At 46.7% G+C, this 21,110-nt stretch overlaps 1 protein-coding gene and 1 long non-coding RNA gene across 7 annotated transcripts in view; both read right to left on the reverse strand.

Annotated features, from left to right (window-relative positions):
• GALNT14 (polypeptide N-acetylgalactosaminyltransferase 14) overlaps positions 1 to 10,684 on the reverse strand; it is a 228,590-nt gene extending 217,906 nt beyond the window's left edge. For 5 of the 6 annotated variants that reach the window (XM_025354781.1, XM_025354777.1, XM_025354780.1 and 2 more), the window contains exon 1: positions 9,939 to 10,684. In XM_025354781.1, the coding sequence (XP_025210566.1) occupies positions 9,939 to 10,067 (129 nt within the window). In that variant the 5' untranslated portion in view covers positions 10,068 to 10,684. Of the gene's footprint in view, positions 1 to 1,271; positions 1,636 to 9,938 lie in introns of those variants that run through there. The other variant, XM_025354778.1, reaches the window with a different exon arrangement.
• Positions 10,685 to 15,837: 5,153 nt separating this feature from the next.
• On the reverse strand, positions 15,838 to 20,952 carry LOC112605149. The gene is made up of 2 exons (XR_003115360.1): positions 18,896 to 20,952; positions 15,838 to 16,054 (listed from the first exon to the last, which is right to left on the reverse strand). It is a non-coding gene; the product is annotated as an uncharacterized LOC112605149 (long non-coding RNA).
• Positions 20,953 to 21,110: the final 158 nt, after the last annotated feature.

Here is a 21,110-nt window from a genome sequence, read left to right on the forward strand (position 1 = left end):
TTAGAGCAGAGCACCAACTTTATTGTTTAGGCCATGCACAAAAACACCACCATGGGCCCAGGAGCTTACTGGAACGGCAGACAAAATATCCAGGAAGACATCAGCAGACTCCTGATCTTATGCTTTCCTAAGTTTAAACATATACGTGGGCAGCAACGACATAACTCAAACCCAACCTCCAAATCCGCCACAAAGAGTCTGGTCCCTGTACTGGGTAGAACCAGCAGGCCACCAACCAGACAGAACTGAGGAGTCGTCCATCAATTTTCAAGGCTAACCAGCAAGACATGGCAGGGTGCCCCCCACATTAGAGGCGTGGTCAGGACACCCCGGCATTAGAGATGCAGGCAGGATACCCTATATTAAGGTGACATTGGGTATCTTCTAAAGTCACTTCCTGGAGTCATTTCCCCAGGCACTTGTCTTACATTTCAAATAGGATGTGTTAGGTTCTTTCAAATTACATTTTTCCTCTTGGAAGGGAATTGCTTCCGATGGTTTAAGGACCACATTCATTAAGAAAGGGACTCAAACAGTTTGCGTCTTAACTCCACAACCCTGCTGATTTCTAACTTGGAGCAGCCTAGGAAAGAACAGCACAGCCTCCTGTCCTGCCAGCAAACCCTGCGGGCCCAGGAGGGAGGTGGTAGCAGGGCAGCGTGGGCTCCTGGGTAAGGCCAGAGTCAGTACCTGATAGTGGGACTTGTGGGGAGGGGGAAGAGTGGAGAGCCTCTCTCCACTTCTCGCACCACCGAGTCTGCTGTTACAGTCCCAGCTCTTCCCACTCCAGAAAGCAGTGATCCTGTGGACTGGCCCTGACTGGCCCAAGCATGGGTTAAACTTGGCCTTTCCTAGAAGAAAACCCAAAGTCCTCCAGACCCTCTGTTGGCCTTCCAGAGACAAGCTCTCTATCTCCCTTAATCCCTTTTCCAGTTCCCTTCTGTAAGTTAAAAAATAAAACTGAAAAAAAGAAAAAAAAAAAAAGCAATGCTGGTATTTTCACAGAGGGAGGGCATCTTTTCTCAGCAAGTGCACTAGTTTTTTGTCCATATGAAAACAAACATATAACATACACGTATATATTTCATTTTCCCTGGCAAAGAAATCTCACCTGAAGTTGAGCATGGCTCTAACAGAAATAGCATATGCATGACAGTCAAAAGAGCAAGTTGAAGCCCACTTCCTGGCTAGGCTAGCTTGCCCAAGTCCCCACCCTGCTATACCCTCAGATTCATCACACTTCAGAAAACGAGAATAATAGTAACACTCACCTCACAAGGTCACAGTAAGGATCAAATGAGGCATTTGTGAATATAAATGCTTTGTAAGCTGTAAAACATCACACCAAGTGGTGGGGAAAGAACCTACCTCTTATCTTCTTTTCCTGATTCACCCTTTAATTAGTCGAGTCTTTCAGCTAGTTCCTCTTCTGATAAAGACCACCTGCCCACCATAAGGACATTAGTCAATTCAGCACCCAGCTGGCAGCCATCAATTGGCCATCTATTAATAGCCAATTATCTGGGTGCCTTAATTAATCCACAGACCACGTGGCCTGATCTCCCTGAGATCCTGGGAAACAATGAGCCTGAAATACAGGCACCAGTTAATTTTTCAATGGCCATCAAGGAATCTGGCATCTATTATGCCTGCATGTTGCAGCTGCGAGAGATGGGCACATAAATATTGATTGGACCAGTCTCTATGGCTGGGAGGTGGGGGGTGGGAGGGACATGAATGATTACTGTTCTCTGAGGAATAAGAGATGCTACATAAATCTTCAGCCCAGACAACTGAGGAAGAAAATCCTTATTTCCAAACCATAGTGCAAACAGAGAAAAGAGACAGCTAACCTCTTTGGAGAGAGCTTGTCAAGAGAGTGGTCCTACTAGTTCTATAGATGTTTCAGGCTCTCTCCTGGCCTAGCATGCATGCAGATCGGGTTGCAATCGCAGGATCATTAGGAAGAAGGCAGCCAGGGTGGTTGTTCTCTTCATCTGGGCATTCAAATCCCAGGGCAGGGACATGGTGAGTGTGCCCTGCTCTCCTGCATTTCCTTGAAAGATCTCTGTAGTGCTTACAGTTAAGAAGACAAGTGACATGAGGCGAATTTAATTATTTTTTAAGAGCCTCATCTTGTCTCCAGGAAATGGTATGCAGAAGAGGCTCTGTACTTGAAACCAGCATTGTCGGGGATGCAGGGGATCACATGGCTCTGTATTCCCAGCGATAAGGGCTCCTGCTGATAGAAGGGCCAGAGTGGCAACCTCCTTCCTTCAGGAAATAACTAGCTTTGTGTCCAGAGCAGTGCTCTCAGAGGAGGCTGCTCCTGACCTTGGGGCCTGCAGGGAAGTGTTGGGCTCCTACAGAACAGAGGGCAGAGGGCAGAGGGCCGGCCACCACTGGAGCCCCTGTCCCAGGACCCTGGGGCTGTATAGCCAGGCTGGCTTTTCAGGGGACAGAGGAAGAATGTGAAGGGGAGGATGGAGCATGGACAGAACAGCAGGAGGAAAGAGGATGCGCTGGGTGGCACACACTTCCCACACCACAGAGATGTCCCTTTTTCTGTCCCTCTGTCAGCCTCTAGTGCTCATTAGGCCCTGGGATGACAGCAGCCACTGCCAAATGCAAAGACTGTCACCCCAGAAGGTCACATCAGGCCATTTATTCTGAAATACCAAAATACCAGAGCCAGCACATTGCAGGAGCTCCTGCAGAATTCCCCAGAGTACCTCTGTGTGTGTGTGCCTGTGGGTGTATATGTGTGTGTTCATGTTCTTCAGTATCCCAAAGGGGTTCTTTCTTAATCAGCTCAACATCTGAGGACTGAGACTGATTTATTTTTTGGTTAATCTAGCATTTCTGGTAAAACAATTAAAAGATAAGTAATAGGCACAGAGTATCCGCGGTATAATTATTTATAGCCGTAAGCTCTCACTTCAGAGTTATTCACAACTAACCTGAAAAGACTCAGACTGCTGGCAAGGAAGTGGGGGTCAGACAGTTCTAGAGTGGGCTGCTCCCATCTCACAGTCAAGGAGACTGAGCCAGGAAGAGAGGAATCTCAGTCATCCCTGGCGCTGCCACTGGCCGCACCAGCTGCCATGTCTATCAGAAAACTCAGAGAGTAAAACACACTTGATCTTGACAAGATGGGAGCTACCAAGAGAAGGTGGGACTCTATCTCCTGCCGCTTGCGTGCAGCATGAGTCTCTGAGGACCCTGCGAGGAAAAAGGCTCACACCCAGCCCAGGATAAACACAGGCAAGTGGCAGGGGTCTGCAGCCAGTGGTAGAGGGCACGGGCACGTCCAGACTCCCTTCCCCAAACAGATGGCGAGTCTACGATTCTGGGTCTCTGGGGTAGAATGTTCAAAAGCCATGGCAGGGTTCACAGACTCCCCCAGGAGAGGAGCTGGGGATCTGGCCCTGCTTTCCAATTCAGATTATTTTCCAAAAAATGCATTGGGGACTTTGGGATGCTATAGAAGAGTGACAATACTGCAAACATTAGAAATGAAACAAGGGCTGAAGCAATGAAGGTCTTCAAAAATTGGTTCCTGGGTCTCAAGGCCACTTTAGAAAGTTGGGATGGGGAGGCATGGTGAAGGATGTAGGCGCAGGAGGCAAAATCAGAGGGCATGAAAACTGGGCTGTGCAGGAATACTGGGCTTCAGGCATCAGCCCACGGCAGCCTTATTCTGTCCCTGTTTAGTTTATAAATGACCCTTGATGAGTGGAAATTAGCGCTTTTAAATGATACATCCAGACGGGCAGCCCTGAAAAAGGTTAGTCTCTGGACAGATTGGGGAGGCTTGTGACAGGGCCGTTAATGGATCTTCCCTTCCTGCTTCACCCTTCTGTCTTCTCTGATTTGAGTAGATATCATTCTGTATCTCTGGGGAAGTTTGAGACAGGAATTCCTGGTATTTCTTTCCAAAAACATCAGGTCACTTTGGGAAACAAAGGTTAGGGAGACATAGAGCTCCCCAGTCTGACTAAAAGAGATTACCCTAGAACAGACATCTGTGGGTCCCTGGGATAGGGCCTCCTGCAGGGACCTGGGGGAGAGAGTGGGCTAGGAGAGTGAAAGGGAGCTGGGACATGGCACAGCCACCACTGACTCAGTGCTGACAACCAGAGGCCTGGCCTCTGCACAAGCCCCTGGGCCTTGGGACAACCCAGAATAAGGCCAAAAATGACCCAGGGTGAATTTCACACCAGACCCATGGGATAGAGGCTCAGTGTTTTTGTTTTTGTTTTAGAAAAAGCTTCTTGACATCTAGAAAGTGACCACATACAATTTCTTGACAACCTGGGATTCCAACCTGCTATCTCCATGTTTCTCAGTCACTCACAAGAGCCTCTGCAGGAGCCAGCTGTGTAACACCACCCAGACGCCTGCTCCAGCGAACTGCCTTAGAATGGAAGAAAGCACAGCGCCTTGTACAGGCACCTGCACAGCAACTGAAAGGATGAGCATGCATCTAATCACGGGCTACTTCTGGTCATGCCAGAGTCACACCAAAACTGCCTTTGCAAAAATTATAACAATGAGAAAATTAGGACAGAGAAAGAGAGCTGACCTAACCGACTCCATCTTGCTTCTAACTTCCAAGCTGTCTTTGTTCAATCCTGGTTGTAGGCTGCACTAACTTCGGGAAGAACACTGAAACAAAAATGAAAACAGCCCTTTGCCAAAATAAACCCCCATCCTGCCTGGGGGCCAGACTGCCTTTGCAGGACTAACAAATTAGCCACAAGATTAGAAATGATGGTTTAGGAGTCATGCAGCTGGAGGCCACAAAATTCTAAACCTCCCCAGTTGCTCCTAGGGATAACATCACTATTGCGAAACCTAAGATTGGTGCTTGAGATATTTTTCAGATCCTATACTGGGTGGATCAAGCTAGCGCCACCCTGGCCCATCTGGTCTTGTGGCCCCCACCCAGGAACTGACTCAGAAGAAGAGGACGGCTTCGATTCCCTATGATTTCATCTCCAACCCTACCAATCAATACTTCCCACTCTCTGGCCCCAAATTATCCTTAAAAAAAAAAAAAAAAAAGTCTCTGAATTTTCGGGGAGACTGATTTGAGTAATAATAAAACTCCAGTCTTCCATTCAGCCGCTCTGCGTGAATTAAACTCTTTATTGCATTTCCCCTGTCTTGATACATCGGCTCTGTCTAGGAAGTGGGCAACAAGAACCCGTTGGATGGTTACAAAATTCCCTGGACAGAGTCCAATATGCACATACCGAGCATCAGTAGATTAATAAGGTCTCTCTCTAAAATTCATGACTTTTTTTAACGGGAGAAATTATCTACTAAATGAGGAATAAAATAACAGTGTCATATACTTAAGGCATTGGTGGGATGCAAATGTTACAGAAAGACAAGCTGTTTTTTAATGGTGTTTGTTATATTTCTAGTACAGCACCAATACACTTACATGGGCCAGAGGCATTTTATTCAAAGCCTTTACATTTCCAATACCTTCCTCGAAAATTACCCTCAGGCCTACAATTCTTTTGCTTTTACTAAGCCCTAAGCACCTGGACTATATTTAGTTTCTTGGAAATAAGAGACAAATTTGCTGATATTTTTAAAATTTTAGTCAGTTATTGTATGATTCTCCAAATGGCAAATGAATGATAGGGGGAGAAGAAATTAAAACATTTTTCAGCTACTTTTAAGTGGCATACTATTTACCATTCAAATACAGTCTGAATTAAAACACTGAATTTGTTACATGATTTTTCAGTTAGAAATTAGAGCTTTGCTGGATAATTGGGGGGGGAGGCAGTAAAAGAATGAAATTAACATTAAAAAGTCAAATTTAAAGAACTCTTTACTTGAGCTATTAATAGAAAGAACGAGCCCTTCTTGAAACTAAGAAAAAAATCTAATAAATTTCCTTAAACCAGGAGTGTAGCATGCCTTCTTCACTTCCCCTGCACTGGGGCCCAGCAACTAGAGATTTCATTTCATCCTGCCCACTTTGGAGATCCTGTCATTAGGTGAATGGAGACATTTCCTAAGACCATGAGGAAAAGAGAACAATGGCCTGATGGCCCAGAACCAGAACCTGCTTCTCTGAAGGCAATCTGCTCCACAGAATCTAAGGGTCGGGTGGTCCCCAGGCCAGGAGCCCTTAATACAGCTCTCTCCCATCTCTACACCTTTCCAGACTTCTCTGAGTATATTCAAGGGAAGGGAGCCCACTCCTCTTGCTTTGGAAGAAAAGCTGACTCCCTCACCCACGCTGGGAAGATGCCTAGAGGCCTGAGCAGGAAGAAAACCTCTCCAAGGCTTCAGCATGTCCAAGGCAAAGATCTGTCCCCATGATTACACGGTAGGAAAACCTAGAGCACGGAACTCACTCAAAAACCATTTTTTTCCCCTATGATGGATAGAAGTCCCATCCGAATTCCTACTGTTGAAGAAACAATCTCTGCACTGGCAAATGCCTCCTAAACCTACGCCTCTGCAACCCCCCATCACAGGGACTCTCCTCATCAGGGTGTGCTCCCTCCAGTGAGGGGAGCTTCCTGTGCCCCACATGGTGCCTTCCAAGGGCAGGGGTGATGTCCCTCTGCAGTAACTCCTGCCTTAGAACCTCCCTTACACAACCCTGTTGGAGCTCTCTAAGGGTGAGGATCTAGGGATGAGCCATGGGAGCTCTGGGAAGTGGGTGGGGGAGTTCCTGCTGTCAATTCAGGCAGTCTCTGGGTTTACCGGCATGGAAAAAGCAAGCAGTGGGCAGTTTCAGGAGGGATCCCATTCCATTCTTGTCCTGATGCTGCCACTTGGACAGCCTGGTTAGCTTGGGCCAAATTTTTCACCTCCTTAATGTCATCTGCATAAAAGTACTCTCTTGTCTCCCTTGTGTAGTTGTTGTGAGTATTAAATGAATTAATATATGTAAATGGAGTCCGTGACTTTGTAAAGAGAAATGCTCAGGGCTGTTATTTAATATGCGCACATAGGCTCACATGGGTTAGGTTCATGAGCACACTCAAGAAGAAAATCATTTGACTATATTTACATGGAGCCAACCAACCACAGTCAACAGACTTGGTATTCTTCATCTAGCTTCCAAATGCCAACCATCAATAGGCTGCTTCAGAATCACATGCAGCCCTGGTAAAAACAGTAATTCTAGAACCTTCTCCCAAACTCAGACAGTCATAATCTCTGTAGTAAGCCCAAAAATATGCATGTTAATGGAGCTCTCCAGGTGATTCTGACATGCAGTCGGATTTTGGTACCACTGTGCTCCTTTGGACATGTCATACACATTTCCTGTCTACATCAGTCACAGGAAATAAAACTGTTCTGGCGTTACCTAAGGAGTCTCTGTCTTTCTTCCTGTCTTCTCAGGTACATACACACTATAAGATACAGAGTGACGTTCATCCACCAGACACAAAATACATCCACAAATACGCACAATACGTATATGTAGACACACAAAGCCACACATACAGGGGGAAAACAGGAAAGAGAAAAACACTAACAACAACAATAAAAAGAAGACACCTGATAGTAAAAGGCGTCAAGATTTTCTAAGTCTATAAAAATTTATGGTTATAGAAGGATACAGAAAATGAGGAAAAGAAGGAATAAGATGTTAAGAAAAAGGGCAACTGGTTCAAAACTAGAGAACCTCCTCTTTTGTGACTGCACAGTATGATGTCCTGAATCCTGCTACTAAACCACTCTCCACCTCAAAGTACCACTCATGTGTTTGTAATTCTGCCTCGTCCAGGAACTTAAGTGGCCCCCTACCTCCACGTCAAAGGACAGGGACACAGCGTGCTCAGCATAGCAGCCCCCAAACCCAGCACAGAGCCTGGCATACAGCTGCCTGTGATAAATGTGTGCTGAGCACACGCCAGGATAAGAAGAGGCAGGAGAGGAGGAGGGACAAAGAGTGCACAAAGAAGGAAACAGATCTGTCATCCCAGATCCCTGGTGTAAACTAACAATAAGCAAGCTTAAGGTAATGAGGGTCGAAGCAAAACAGAGAAAGTTCATGTCTCTGCAGGCATCATTAACTACATCACAGGGAGCAGAACCACCTAGGGAAAAAGAAGAAAAGCTCTCCAGATCTATGGTCAGGGGCTGCGTGAGAAAAGTGATCTGGTGCTATAAAGGCAGTTTGAAGTCATCGATCTGGCCTCGCCACCTCACTGCCTGACCCTCTCCAGGGGTCCTCACACCCACAAGATCCTACCCCACCCAGCCCCTACACACCTCTCTAGACTTTATCCCTCCAACCTCCACACACTTGGTGCTCAAATTATGCCACACTCATACAACGTGCTGTGTCATTCCTCTGAGCCTGTTTCGTGCAGTTAACCTCTACCTGGAATGCCCTTTCTATCTACTGACAAACCTGTTTATCCTTCTCAACTCAGCTCGGCTATGTCCTCCTCCTCCAAGGAGCCCTCAGGCTCCCATGACACCCAGTGCACTGAACCATCTTAGCCCTGTGCACACCTCTCATCCTGGTGCAATGAACTCCTCTTCCCCTGGAGAATAAATTCTCTCTCTCTCTACCCATAGCACCTAACACACTGCCTGAGCACACAATAGGTGCTAAATAAATTCTTGTTGAAATCGACTGAGCATTGGCAAGATTCCAGAACATAAGTGCTAAAAGACTTTGTTAAAAAGGGGAAACCGAGAGGCAACTTGATATACTGGAAACCCTGAGCGTGGAGGTCAGCGTTCAAACCAGTAGAACGACTTAAGGTAAGTGACTTAAAGACCCTGAACCTGTTTTCCTGATCTATGAAACAAGCATATTACCACCCAACTCCTACAACTACTTACGAGGAAGGCACCTACTATGCACCTGGCACACAGTAGGTGCTCTGTACTGTACTTAACTAGTGAGACTCCACCTCCCGCCCACATCTTCCTGTTTTTCAGTCTCCCATTTCCGACCGTAAGCTCCTCCAAGGCTTTTGCCCAGACCCCTAGACGACTGTACTGGACCCAGTTTATAAAGATTGCCTGGCTGGCCAGGAAATCCCCCTTCGGTGTCCCCAGGCCAAATCTGTGAAGAGAAAACTGAAGGCTCCCATGTCACGAAAACCTATGATCAAATAAATTACTATGCCTTTCCGCCTATTGATCTGCCTTTTGTCAACTGATTTCCAGTGAATCTTCAGAGAGCCGTGGGGAAGTTTTTCTTCTGCCCCTACAGGGCTCTGAATCCGAAGGTAAGAGTGAACCTATAGGGGGAACCTTCTGGCTCCCTCACAGGAACTGACTGGGCAGGAGTTGGAAAACCCATTTGGATTGCCATTTCCTCAACTCCCCGCCAATACTAAGGCGTCTGTTTTTACAGGCTCTTTCGTGGTGCTCTGGGCACATTCAACTTCCACTGCCGCTGAGACGGTCGAAACAGTTAGAGAACAGGGGTGGCAGCCGCCCGGGAGGCTGCAAGGCGCTCGCCCGCAACGCACAGGCGCGCGCGGCGCACCCGGCCTCCGGCCTCCCCAGGTTGGGCCTGGCAGCTGCGGGAAGGAGGTCAGCGCAGCCGCCACACTTCGCCCGGGCGCTAGCACCGGCCGGCCGTGCCGCCTGACCCAACCGCCGGCGACTCTCTGGCAGCGCCCAGAGACCGCCAGCCCCTGGGCCGCCAGTCGGCAGCGCCTTCTCCGCCCCGGGACCCTCGCGCGCAGCTCAAGTTGGGAGCTCCGCTCCGCAGGCGAGCGCGCGCCCACCACCCACACCCCACTGCCACTTACGCACACCGCGGGTCCGGAGATGCCCCCGAGCGTTTTAAAATCCAGAGACATCACATGGTAGTCACATCCGGCGGCTGTTACCTGCTCTCAGCACCCAGACCCTCGCCCTGGTTTCCCGGGAGCCCGGAAACCCTGCACGCGGGCTCCGCGCCAGAGAGCCGCCAAGCCGCCTACCTTGGGGGTCTGCACTTCAGGTCCCGTCGGCACCTCCAACTTCCTCTTGGTTACCCAGAAGAACAGCAGCACCGTGATCCAGAGCACCCCGAAGACTGGCAGAACCAGGCGACGAGTCAGGCGCCGCATGGTCCCCTTTGCCGCTTCCTCTCCGCGGCGCTACGTCCCTGGGGCACCCCCCGGCGGTCAGGGTTGGCGGGGCAGGAGTCCTGGCGAGCGCCTCGCTCTGGGGAGCGCCAGACCTAGGATCCGGGTGGAGGGGCGGCGGGATCCTGCAAGGCGCCCTTCCCACTTTGAAGAGAAGCTAGCCTGGGTGGGGGACGCGGGGCGACCCGAAACGTGGCAGGGAAGGACCGAGGGCAGCCAAGCTGGACACCCGCTCCAGCGCGAGAAGCGCGGTGGCTGCCGAGATGTTCCCCACGCCGCCACCGCGGCTGCTGCCGCCGCCGCCGCCGATAGGGAAACTGACTCGAGCAGCGAGAGGGAGGAATCCGAGGCTGTGCCAAGCACCCCGGGAGGAGCACGAGGGCGGAGGGAGTGAGCCGGGAGGGCGGGCCCGACAGACAGGCCGACTCGGAGCGAGCCCAGGTGGGAGTGAGCGGGGCTCTGAGAGGGGGCGCTACTGCCGCCCGGCGACCGAAGCGCTCGGTGCTGTTGCGGGACCGCCCGCGCCGAGCCCTGGGTGCAGCTCCCAGACCATCGTGGGTTGGGGCAAGGCGTGGGGGGAGCGGTGCACTTGGGATGCCCGCCACCCCCAGCTGCCAGCTGGGACCCAAGAGCCGGCTCGCGCCAGGCGGCGCTGTGCCTGAGAGGACTTTCCCGCTCATCGCGGGGGCTGCACGTGGCGCTCAAGCCGAGGTCCCACCCTCAAGGTACTTGTCCTACCACAGCCAGCGCTGGGATCCCAGGGTGCCGTCAGTGCTGCTGCCCCAACCCCGCGGTTCATCTGCCTGGCCACTGAGGGCCAAGGCCGCGTTCAGCCAACCCTGCAGGGTGTTTCTATGCCTGCCTGCAGGTGCCTGGTAACTTTTACTGCTTAATGGAAGGAAAGCTGAGCTGGTCTAAATTTAACTTTAAAGATATCCTTTAAAAAATTAAGGCGCAATTATCTCCCATGAAGGTTTTCTCTCCCTGTAAGCATCAGGGCTTTGTACTTTCAAAAAAAGAGATCCAACGTTGGAGCAACCACTTGGGATTCTTGGAAAGTGACCCTGGGCAGGGGGATACTGGGTGCACAGGGTGATCTTTCAAAAGCCCCTTTTCCCAAGGTCCTTTGGGAAGTGCATCCCCCTCCCACTTGCAGATTAAAACCGCTTGGATCTAGAAGCAAAGCAAATTCTGACTCCAGTTCCCATGTAGGCTCAAGTAGGCTGGAATCATGGCCAGATCATTGACCAGAGAGTACTGACCTAGCTGTCACACTCACTGTGTGAGTCTTGGGTGAGTCATTTACCTTCCCCCAGCCTTCGATTCCTCATCTGTAAAGTGGAGAGAAAATACCTCCTCTGACAAGCAAATATGAGTAGTGGTGAAAGCTGAATGCAAGGTGCTGGTGTTATCTGAGCACTCAAAGGGAGAAAACCTTGCTCTGTCTAGGGAGCAGAGGCAGCAGGAACCATGCCATTTTTGTTGGAGGGTTGCTTGCTTCATCCAGTTTCTTGGGGAGGTGAAAATGATACACCCACTGTGGCAGCCATCATCCTCCCTGCCCCTCTCTCCCCACAGAGCTCAGTGTAGAGGAAGCTCCCATACCTCTGTGCAGGTGAGACAGCTGTAAATCAGGGCTCCGGAATTCCTTCTCCAATAAGATGTCTCCCCAAAGACATGTACTGAGAAATGGAGGCATCTACTCAAAGCCTCCTGTTTTGGGTACCTTATCTTTCAGCCACAGGGAAGTCCTGCCTCACAACCCCAGAGAGTTCTTGACTGAGCTGTAGATAAGAAGTTTGGGGTTGAGAACTGCAGTTGAAATTAAACAGCCCAGAAAAGGTGAGCACTGTTGCCAGCCCTTTCAAGATTTACCTGCGCTCTAAGACCATCACACAGAACCCCGGGGTTGATCTAGCGTTTGCCTTTATCAGAACTCTGCACACTGAAAGATGGGAGCAGGCTCCCCAGCCAACGCTTTGGCCCAGTAAAGGGCCCAGGTAAATGACCATCATGGGAGGAGTAGGGGGAGCAGCAAGAGAACTCACCTCTGCAGCATCCCAAGCACCTTGGACCTCTTTCAGGAGCCTCACCCTGGAGCTGCAGGTTCGGGCCTACAAAGCATTTTGCTGCAGGCTCTGCAGGGGACCCCCCAGGCAAGCTGCTGAGCTGCTGTTGGCTCCAGACAGAAGCTGCAGCACAGGAGTCCATTGCTCAGTGCTTTGTAATACCGCTTCTGAGTAACAGATGGCAGACAGTTACACAAGAACACCGCCAAGCTTTTGAGATGGTGCAGCACCACCACACTGCTGAGATGCTGAGGTGCCTCATTCTGACTGTTTGGCATATGGGGAAACTGAGGCCATGGGGTGAAGGCAGCTCCATGCAGGGCCTGCAATGTCTCAGAGAGTGGAAATTTCCTTCCAACAATGACTTTCTTCTCAAATCGTTATTTTGTCCTCTACTCAAGTGAGGAAGACTTCCTGGGCCTATGGAAGCTGTCAAGGGAATCTAGTTTTGCTAGGTGTCATTAGCTGATCCAGCCTGAGATCGTATCAGTTTAGGTTGTCAAACCAGTAAATGTCATTAGGACTGAAGTAGATTTCAAGTGGGACTTCAAACATCTGGAAGTGAAGTGAGTGTCCATGTGCGGGGCCCAGTTCTGTAGGTCTCTCCAGGCACCCAGTCTATCCAGGGGTCCCCTATGCTCAGGAATAGATCTGAAACTCTTTAATAACCAGCTTTAAGCCTGGGCAACATAGCGAGACCTTGCCTCTAAAAACAACAACAACAAATAGCCGGGCGAAGTGGCATGTGTCTGTAGTCTCAGCCACTTGGGAGGCTAAGACAGGAGGATTACTTGAGCCCAGGATTTTGAGGCTGCAGTGAGCTATGATCTCACCACTGCACTCCAGCCTGGGTGATGGAGCGAGACCCTGTCTCAAAAAATGAATAAATAAAATAACAAGCTCAAGTAATGCAGAGTATGGCTGATCCCAACGGGGGATTAGCTATCATTGGCGATTAATCCAAGTTACTTTTTTCTTATCACTGCCAATATGGGGAAGAAAAGCTCCTAGCAAAAGATTTAACATGGCAGGAAATGAAAAAAATAAATACACTCTGAACTAGGACTCTCCTGGTGCCCTAAAACAGATCTACCTCCTCAGTCTTGATATTGTGGAACCAAGCTCCACATTTCTCTGGGTCTGTGTTTTCCCATCTGCAATGTCATGTTCTCTCAAAGACCCTCCCAGCTGACGCATTTAGGGTTCTGACCTTTCTTGTCTTGGATCAGGACCTTCTTTATCACTCCTGTTGTTGGCGAGTTCTGTGTAAGCTGTTCTGTCCTCACAGCCGAAGACATTAGAGAGCAAATTGGGTGCTGGAGCAGATGTGAGTCATTCATGTTAGTATAAAAACTATGGAATGAAACCCATTACGGGCCGGAAAGCAGTGTAAAGCAGCATATGGAGCAAATGCAAGCTGGAAGCAGGAGGAAGCTGTGAAGTCCGATGCATATGCTCTGCGGCAGCTTTTGCTGTGGATTCTCACACTTTGCTTCTCATTTCCTGTAGCCGTCTCCCCGTCATTCTCACTCAGCCCGCTGCAGAGGTTGCAGCCTTTGTTCCTTTTGCATCAGATTCTCCAAGTCCCTCCTCTCTGCCCACTGAGTGACTTCAGGGAGGCTGTGCGTGCACTAGTGACTGTGTGTTTGCGTCTTGCCATCTGCACACTTATTAGACCTGTCACAACCAGCGAGACACCCTCTGTGCCAACCTAATGAAATTTCGCCCACAGAGGCCCAGACAGTTTTCTGTTGAGGTCTTTACCTCTTCTGGGCCATAGGGAAAGGTAAGCGGTAGCAGGGCAGATTGCAGCACAATGAGAAGATGAGCCGCACACATGCTGGCCCAGCCCTGGCAGGGTTCCCCAGCAGCAAAAAGAGCAGCCGTGAAAATTCAAAGATCTGTCTGTCTTTATTCCACAGTTATACAGATACAGGTCTTTGGGCTGACTCCTGCAGTTGACTCTGTTCAAGTTCTCCACTGTAAATAATACGTCAACCCCCCTTTCCTCTGTGTTCCTCTCCATTTTCCTTGCCACTGTAGATCCTGTCAAAACCGCATGTCCCGGGTCTCCTGCAAGGCTTTCTTATAGAGTGAGTGATGGAATAGTTTAAACCACGTGGTCAATGAGGATGCGCTATTACCAACCCCTTACCTCATCTTTCTGCCACGTTGGTGCATCTTTGTCAAAAAAATAAAGCCAGCTGGATTTTCCTCTCATCTTTGACAGGTAGATGGGTGGCTTTATCTAAGGGATCTGACAGTCACCTTTCTGGATCTTTCTCTTTCCGTTAAACAACTCCTTTCACCAGCCCACTACCCTCAACTCCTCTCCCTCCTTTTATTCTTATATTCGATTCCTTGAAAGGGATCTGTATCTTTGCATTTCAAAAGCCTGCTTCTTTTACTGTTTGAAATGCCCCAAACTTTCTTTGTTCCTCACCCAAATGCCAAGTGTAAAACTTAATACTGCTACAATGATATGTCTTTGCTGGTTGTGTAAAGTGGTTTGATCTTCAGTGATGGTGCCCTGTGGCGATCTGAGAAATTTCCCCCACATCCCCCCACCCCCATAGAATATGCAAAGTTCTAGCATGAAGGTATGACCAAGTTTGCCTAAAGAAAAGTAAAAGAGACCTGCGCGGTGGCTCACACCTGTAATCCCAGCACTTTGGGAGGCCGAGGCAGGCGAATCACCTGAGGTCAAGAGTTTGAGACCAGCCTGGCCAACATGGTGAAACCCTGTCTCTTCTAAAAAATACAAAAATTAGCTGGGCATGGTGTCAGGCACCTGTAATCCCAGTTACTAGCTACTCAGGAGGCTGTGGCAGGAGGATGGCTTGAATCTGGGAGGCGGAGGTTGCAGTGAGCTGAAATCGCGCCATTGCACTCCAGCCTGGGCAACAAGAGTGAAGTTCCATCTCAAAAAAGAAAAGAAACGAAAAGAAAAAAAGAAAAATAAAGAAAGGAAAAGAAAAAGGAAATTATTTCCCTTGAATTATCTAGAGGAGACTCTGAAAGAGGGCAGCACAGGCGAAGAAATAGAAGGATCTAAGGACAGATGTCACTCCCCAGGTCCCCAATTTCAGACAGCCAAATCTGAGAGCCACCTGCATTATCTCTGACAAAGACAGTCTTTCCTGTTAAGCTTAAGCTGAGAGGCATGAGTGAAAGGTAGAAGTGGGCAGGAGAGCTCAGATCCAAGAAGGAATAGGGAACTGTGATGGGGCCTTTCCAGTCTGGATAGGACTTCAACAGCAAGAGGAGCCAAGCATACCCCAGGAGTGGATGTGGGACAATCCAGTATAACCTCCAGTGACCGATGGCAGATTTTGTCGTCAAGTCACTACTAGATATTGCACACTGAGCAGGGTGGCTTTATGCCCCAGTTTGCTTGGGAAAATCCTGGTTTATTCTGATTTTTCTGGCATAATTATTAATACTGCATCATTTTACTTTCAAGAAATTTCTATTTTAGACAATAAATTAGAGCCCACTGTAATGAACAGAAGGACTTCTGGTGATGGTTCTAGAAGGAAATTTGCTTAGATGAGTAAAAATGTAGGTTTGCTATTTAAGTTCTTTTGCGTGTGTGCTGAACTTGGGATACTCTAAATGTTCATGTGGGGCATTATTCTAAATAAACAATAGGCAAGATGATTATCCAAAGAACAGACAATTTGGACAAATGAAGCCAGCTTTAAGTAACTAAGGAAGTAATTAGGTTGCACATATTAGTCAATGACAGTCTTATCCTATCTACCCAGCTGAAGATGTTTTACCCACATTGCAGCTCACGAAAGCAGTCAGTAGCAGCACACTGTCTCTTTGAAGGGCAAGGGATTCCTGACACCAGACTCCAATCATTCTTCCAACAACCTCTTCCTCTCACTCATATACCTCCATGGGCCATGAAAGTAACATGAATGAGTGAAATGGGATAGGGTCAGGGGAAAAACAACATAAACACAATGACAACAACTGCTATTATTGAAACCGCTATTCAACCTTCATGTCGAGGACACAGTAGGGAGTAGTGGGGTCCACACTGGACTAGCAAGGAATCAGCTCCAACTCATCATTGCCAGTGCAAGTAAAGTGTTGCCAGAGTTTTCCAACCTCTCAGCAAAAGCCTAAGTCCAGATAACGATGTGAAACCTCCTGGATTTTAACTGTAATCAACCAATTCAATCACCCCCACCACCAGCCCACCAAAACATTGGATGAGCTAAATAAACAGGTCTGCAGTCTGAATCCAGCCTGCTGCTTGCCAGTTTGCAACCTCTACTCCAACCACCAGTGTTTCCATAAGTACTGAAGTTTTCCTGGTTTCCATTTTCTAATGTGGGAACAGATCTACCCAGCCAGGACGAACGGGAAAGAGTGCACCAGATTAAATTAGGAGGGGCCTTGGACTCTAATGTAGTTCAATCCTCCTCATTTGGTAAATGAGACAAGTGGCGCCCAGAGAAATTGCATGAACTGCCAACAGCAGAATGAGTTCATTGGTAAACTGTGGGCTATAACATATCTGCATTACCCAACACTGCTCCCAAGTGACATCCCTCACTAAGTTTCACAGGACAAGTGAATCAGGGAGCTGAGGCATTTCCACAGTGGGGTGGGGAGGCTGCTAAGCCCAGAAGTTTCTAGGTAATGAGCAAAACAATGAACAAAGACACTGTGACCAAGACTCTGGGCAATTTGCTGTGAGGAATACAAATAAATAAGGCCTATTCCAGCTCTTCCATAAGCTGGTGATTTGAACAAAGGCTTGAGTGTTAAAAGATCTGGTCCTTCCTCTTGGGTTTCTGTTGAGTAATGTTGAGTCTTAGATAGAGGCGCTTCAGTCCACCTGAGAAATAGCTACATTGCAACAGGAAAGTCATTTTTGCAGCTATGCACTGCACCTGTCTTCAGTTTCCCTCTCTAAGTGCTGTGCAAATGTTAATTAAACATAGATTATTTGAGAAGTGCTTTCAGCGTTTGAACTCAACTGGGCTGCATCAGATGATGATATTAATATCATTCCCCTGTTGGCAGAATGCTGTTTTTTAAAAAGAAAACTCTTTTCTTTTTACAGTTTTTGCCATACAGACAATTTATTTTGCCCATCCTCTGGCTATTTCACCTTTTGTGTCATCATTTTCATGAGACAAGTGAAAATAATATTTCTCTTATGCTCCAAAGAGCCAAATCCCTTTTTCTAGCTTGATCCGAAGAAGGCCAGTTGGAGCAGTAATGTGAAAACGCCTGATGTACAGTTCAAGTGCAAATCCTCAGGGAGAAATAATGCATCTCTTTGGGGAAAAAAATAGCTTATACTTATGAGGTAGGAGATTTTCAATTTATAAAGGTTTCCTATTTCTTTCAATTGCCAGGATAACTGCATTCCAAAAAGATTGGGCTTCTCCTGTATAAGACAGAACTGCTCTCTTAGATCTGGGATGTAGATTTAAAAATGATGAGTGACAAGCATCCTTCTCCATGCCCTGGACCACTGCCCTGGGGGTTTTAAAGCAGTGCAGATCATAGGGTTAAAATCCATTACCCAGAGAGATGGAAAAGTTCCTCTCAGTGATTTCTTCCCCCATCACTGCTCTCAGGCCTGAATTCCAAATTGATTTCCTTAATAACTATTAAAGATCTTTTTAATTAAACCAGGCATCCTCTTCCTTGGCAAACTTTTCTTGATGACATCTCTGGTTAATTAAAGGTTTAAGCTGCAAAGACGTATTACATAAGAACAAGGGAAACTGCTTTATGGTGTGCCAGTGAAGGATCCTGCTGATTCCTACTGCAGAAACGAAGGCTATGCCAGAGAGCTGCTCTTGTTTTCCTTTACAGCATTTCCTTTCTTTTAGAGGCCCCAGAAAGTGTTAATTCATAATAATAAAAATGGTTGGGTGAGTAGGGGTTAATTTTTCTGTTTCCTGAGGTTCAGTTTCTCCTTTCATGCTTGCCTGGTAAGTGTTCATTGAGTGTTCTTCATTAAAAAACATCACTCATTTTTATCACGATTCACTGATGCTGACAAAACATTTTTACCTTTTCATCCAAAATTCCTGAGGTAGTTGATACATTTAGTAATCAAAGAACAACGAATAAAAATCTCTTTTCACCCATCAATAACATGCAGCCACCTCTATAACAGAATGTACCAGGTTCTAACAAGAAGGAAAAATCATATTATATATATAGATATCTATATATAATATGATTTTGCACATATATATATATATATATATTTGTTGTTGTCATTGTTGTAAATTGCCCTAATTCATTTACCTTTTTCTTTTTCCTGGTTCAGTTTTTTTCTACCAGGACCCCTATTTTAAAATGGTAGAACAGAGTATGGTGTATAGATTGTAACTATGGAATAGAACTTTTCCTTATGAAAAGCTAAATATCTCTTAAATCGAGAACCAAATCCATCACCTTGACTTCGTTGTCATCATAGTTTAAAACACTGGGTCTCAATCCTAGATATACATTAGAATTATCTCTTGTTATTGCTAAAAGTCACATGCCACTGCCTCACCCTAAGCCTGCTGAAATTTTATAGATGATGTCTCTAGGAACCCAAGTTTGGGAACCACTGATCTAATCAATACCTTCAAGTCCAATCAGTTCCACCTGTAGGCCTTCCTGGAAATGGGAAAGATGGCGTACTATTTCAATATTTCAGACTAACGGACAAATCAGACTGTCAAAACAAAGCAAGGGAAAATAGAACCTCACCACTATTTCAGAGGAAAAGTGGTTCCAATTCTGATGAGACACCAAGGAGGAAATTTGAAAGATTTTCTTTTGTTTTCTTCTTAATCTGGAACCAGGAGCATAGACAATCCCATGTCATAATCAGTCACGTGGAGAGACCACTCACAGACTGTCATTGGTCACATGTTCTATAGCTCTACATCAGTGGTTTTCAAAACATTAGAGAGAACCAGAGTCATTGGAAGAATTTATTTTATAGGCCACTTTACTATAAAAATTTTCAAATATATGGAAAAATAGAACAATAGTATATTCGACACCCACACATGTAATATACCTAGATTCAAAAAATGTTAATGTTTTGCCATATATGTATGTGCCCACATATGCGTGGGTTTATAATTGCTGAACCATTGAAAGGTAAATTACAGATGTCATAATATATAACACTTAAATAATAACCCTAAACAACCCAGAAGTACTTCAGCATGCATTCCTCAAATTAATAACATCTGCCAACATAACCACAGCACCATTATCACACCCAAATGAATTTAAAATAATGTCCTATGATCACATAACACCAATTTTTAAGAAACTTTAAAAGGCAAAACAAAATAAAATAGCAAAGCTTCCAGGGTCAGATTCCTAAAATCTTTGATCCAGTTAGGTGATGCTTCGCAAAACACTACTGTACATGACTAACTAATGAAGAATGTGTCTTTCCAGTAACTGAAAAGAAGTTCATTTTTTTGTGTGTGCTTGAAAATTGCTTGGCTATTTGCATGGTACTTAACAGTCACAATTTTATTGGATGCTTTTAGCGATGCTACCCTAAGGGAGATAGAGTGATGATAAAACTGGGGCCCAGGGTTATTGAGACCAGCCCAGGTTTTCTAGGTAGCTAACAGTGGTGGCTGGATTCCAACGTTGGCGTAATGGAAGAAACACCAGGCTGGGAGTCTGAAACGAGAATTCTGGTTTTCTCTGTGCTCCCAACTCTGCCTATGTAACTTGGGGTATTGGACCAAACCTCTCTGGACTTTCATGTCTTCTTCTAAAAAGTGAAGAACTAAATCAGTGGTCTCCAAGAGACTTTCTATCTGGATCTTTCTTTCATTCAATACATTTCTGACTTCTTTACTAAAACTCTTCATTCATCTCCACTTGGCCCCATAGCAAATTTGTACAGGGGCTTATCAAGTCATGAAGGAAATACTCAATATTAGAATATTGGTGAGAAACACATGAATTTGACAAAAATCTTACCACTTGCTATGGGCAAGTACAGCAGAAGGCTGAGAGTCTGCCTGTGATGCTTGCTGCCTTCAGGTAGCCCATTAGAGAAAAGAGTGAGTCCCTACAGAGATGCAGGAGCCCAGGCCTCCTCTTCCTCACTCCCTTAAAAGAAAACTGCAAAAATCGAAGAGCACATCCCTGGCAAAGTCAGCAACTCCTAAACATAAAGGATAAGTTCCATTAACTACTCCCATTTCATTTCACAGGTGATCCTTGCTTCCCTAGCCTTCCCTGTATTACAAGAGCTCAGTGTTTCCCTAAACCTTTACCAGGTCCACTGACATCTCCCAGCACTGGCCCACCACAGACCAGGGGGCTGGTGGGTGAGGACCAGAGCTGTTTAAAATTATTCCCTTGGGGAGACTTTCATTTCAGATGTATTGTGTGAATTTTTTACAACCAGAACATAGTCATGCATTGCTTGTGTGATTAAAAATAAATAATTAAAACCCTTGACGGCTGATGGGTTTTTCTTTGGACTCTCAAACACAAAGTAATCTCCAGGGTGCAGCAAATGACCCTGCAGTTTTCACTAGTGTGTGGGGTGTGTGTGTAACAGAGAGAGAGACAGACACACACACACATACACAGAGAGAGAGAGAGAGAGAGAGAGGGGAGGGGGGAATTCGGGGCAGAGAGGTGGTATGAGATCCCATTTATAGAAACTGAATGGAAATGGCCCATTGATGCTAATACAGCAACGATAATAATGTGTAAGCCCTTAGATATAGATCATGTTTACATTAAGAGGCAATATGAAAACTAAGGTTAGAAAATCATGGTAGAAACTGGGACAGTAGTTCAAGGTGTGAAAGAAAGATGTGGAGTAAAGAACCAACTGTCCTACTTCATATTATCTCTCTCTCTCCTTTCTCTATGTATCTCTCCTTTCTCCTGGCCTCTCATGACCTCTTTTATATCGTCTCTCCCTACCAGA

The sequence above is a fragment of the Theropithecus gelada genome, chromosome 13 (assembly GCF_003255815.1).
Source record: "Theropithecus gelada isolate Dixy chromosome 13, Tgel_1.0, whole genome shotgun sequence".
Lineage (NCBI taxonomy): Eukaryota > Metazoa > Chordata > Mammalia > Primates > Cercopithecidae > Theropithecus > Theropithecus gelada.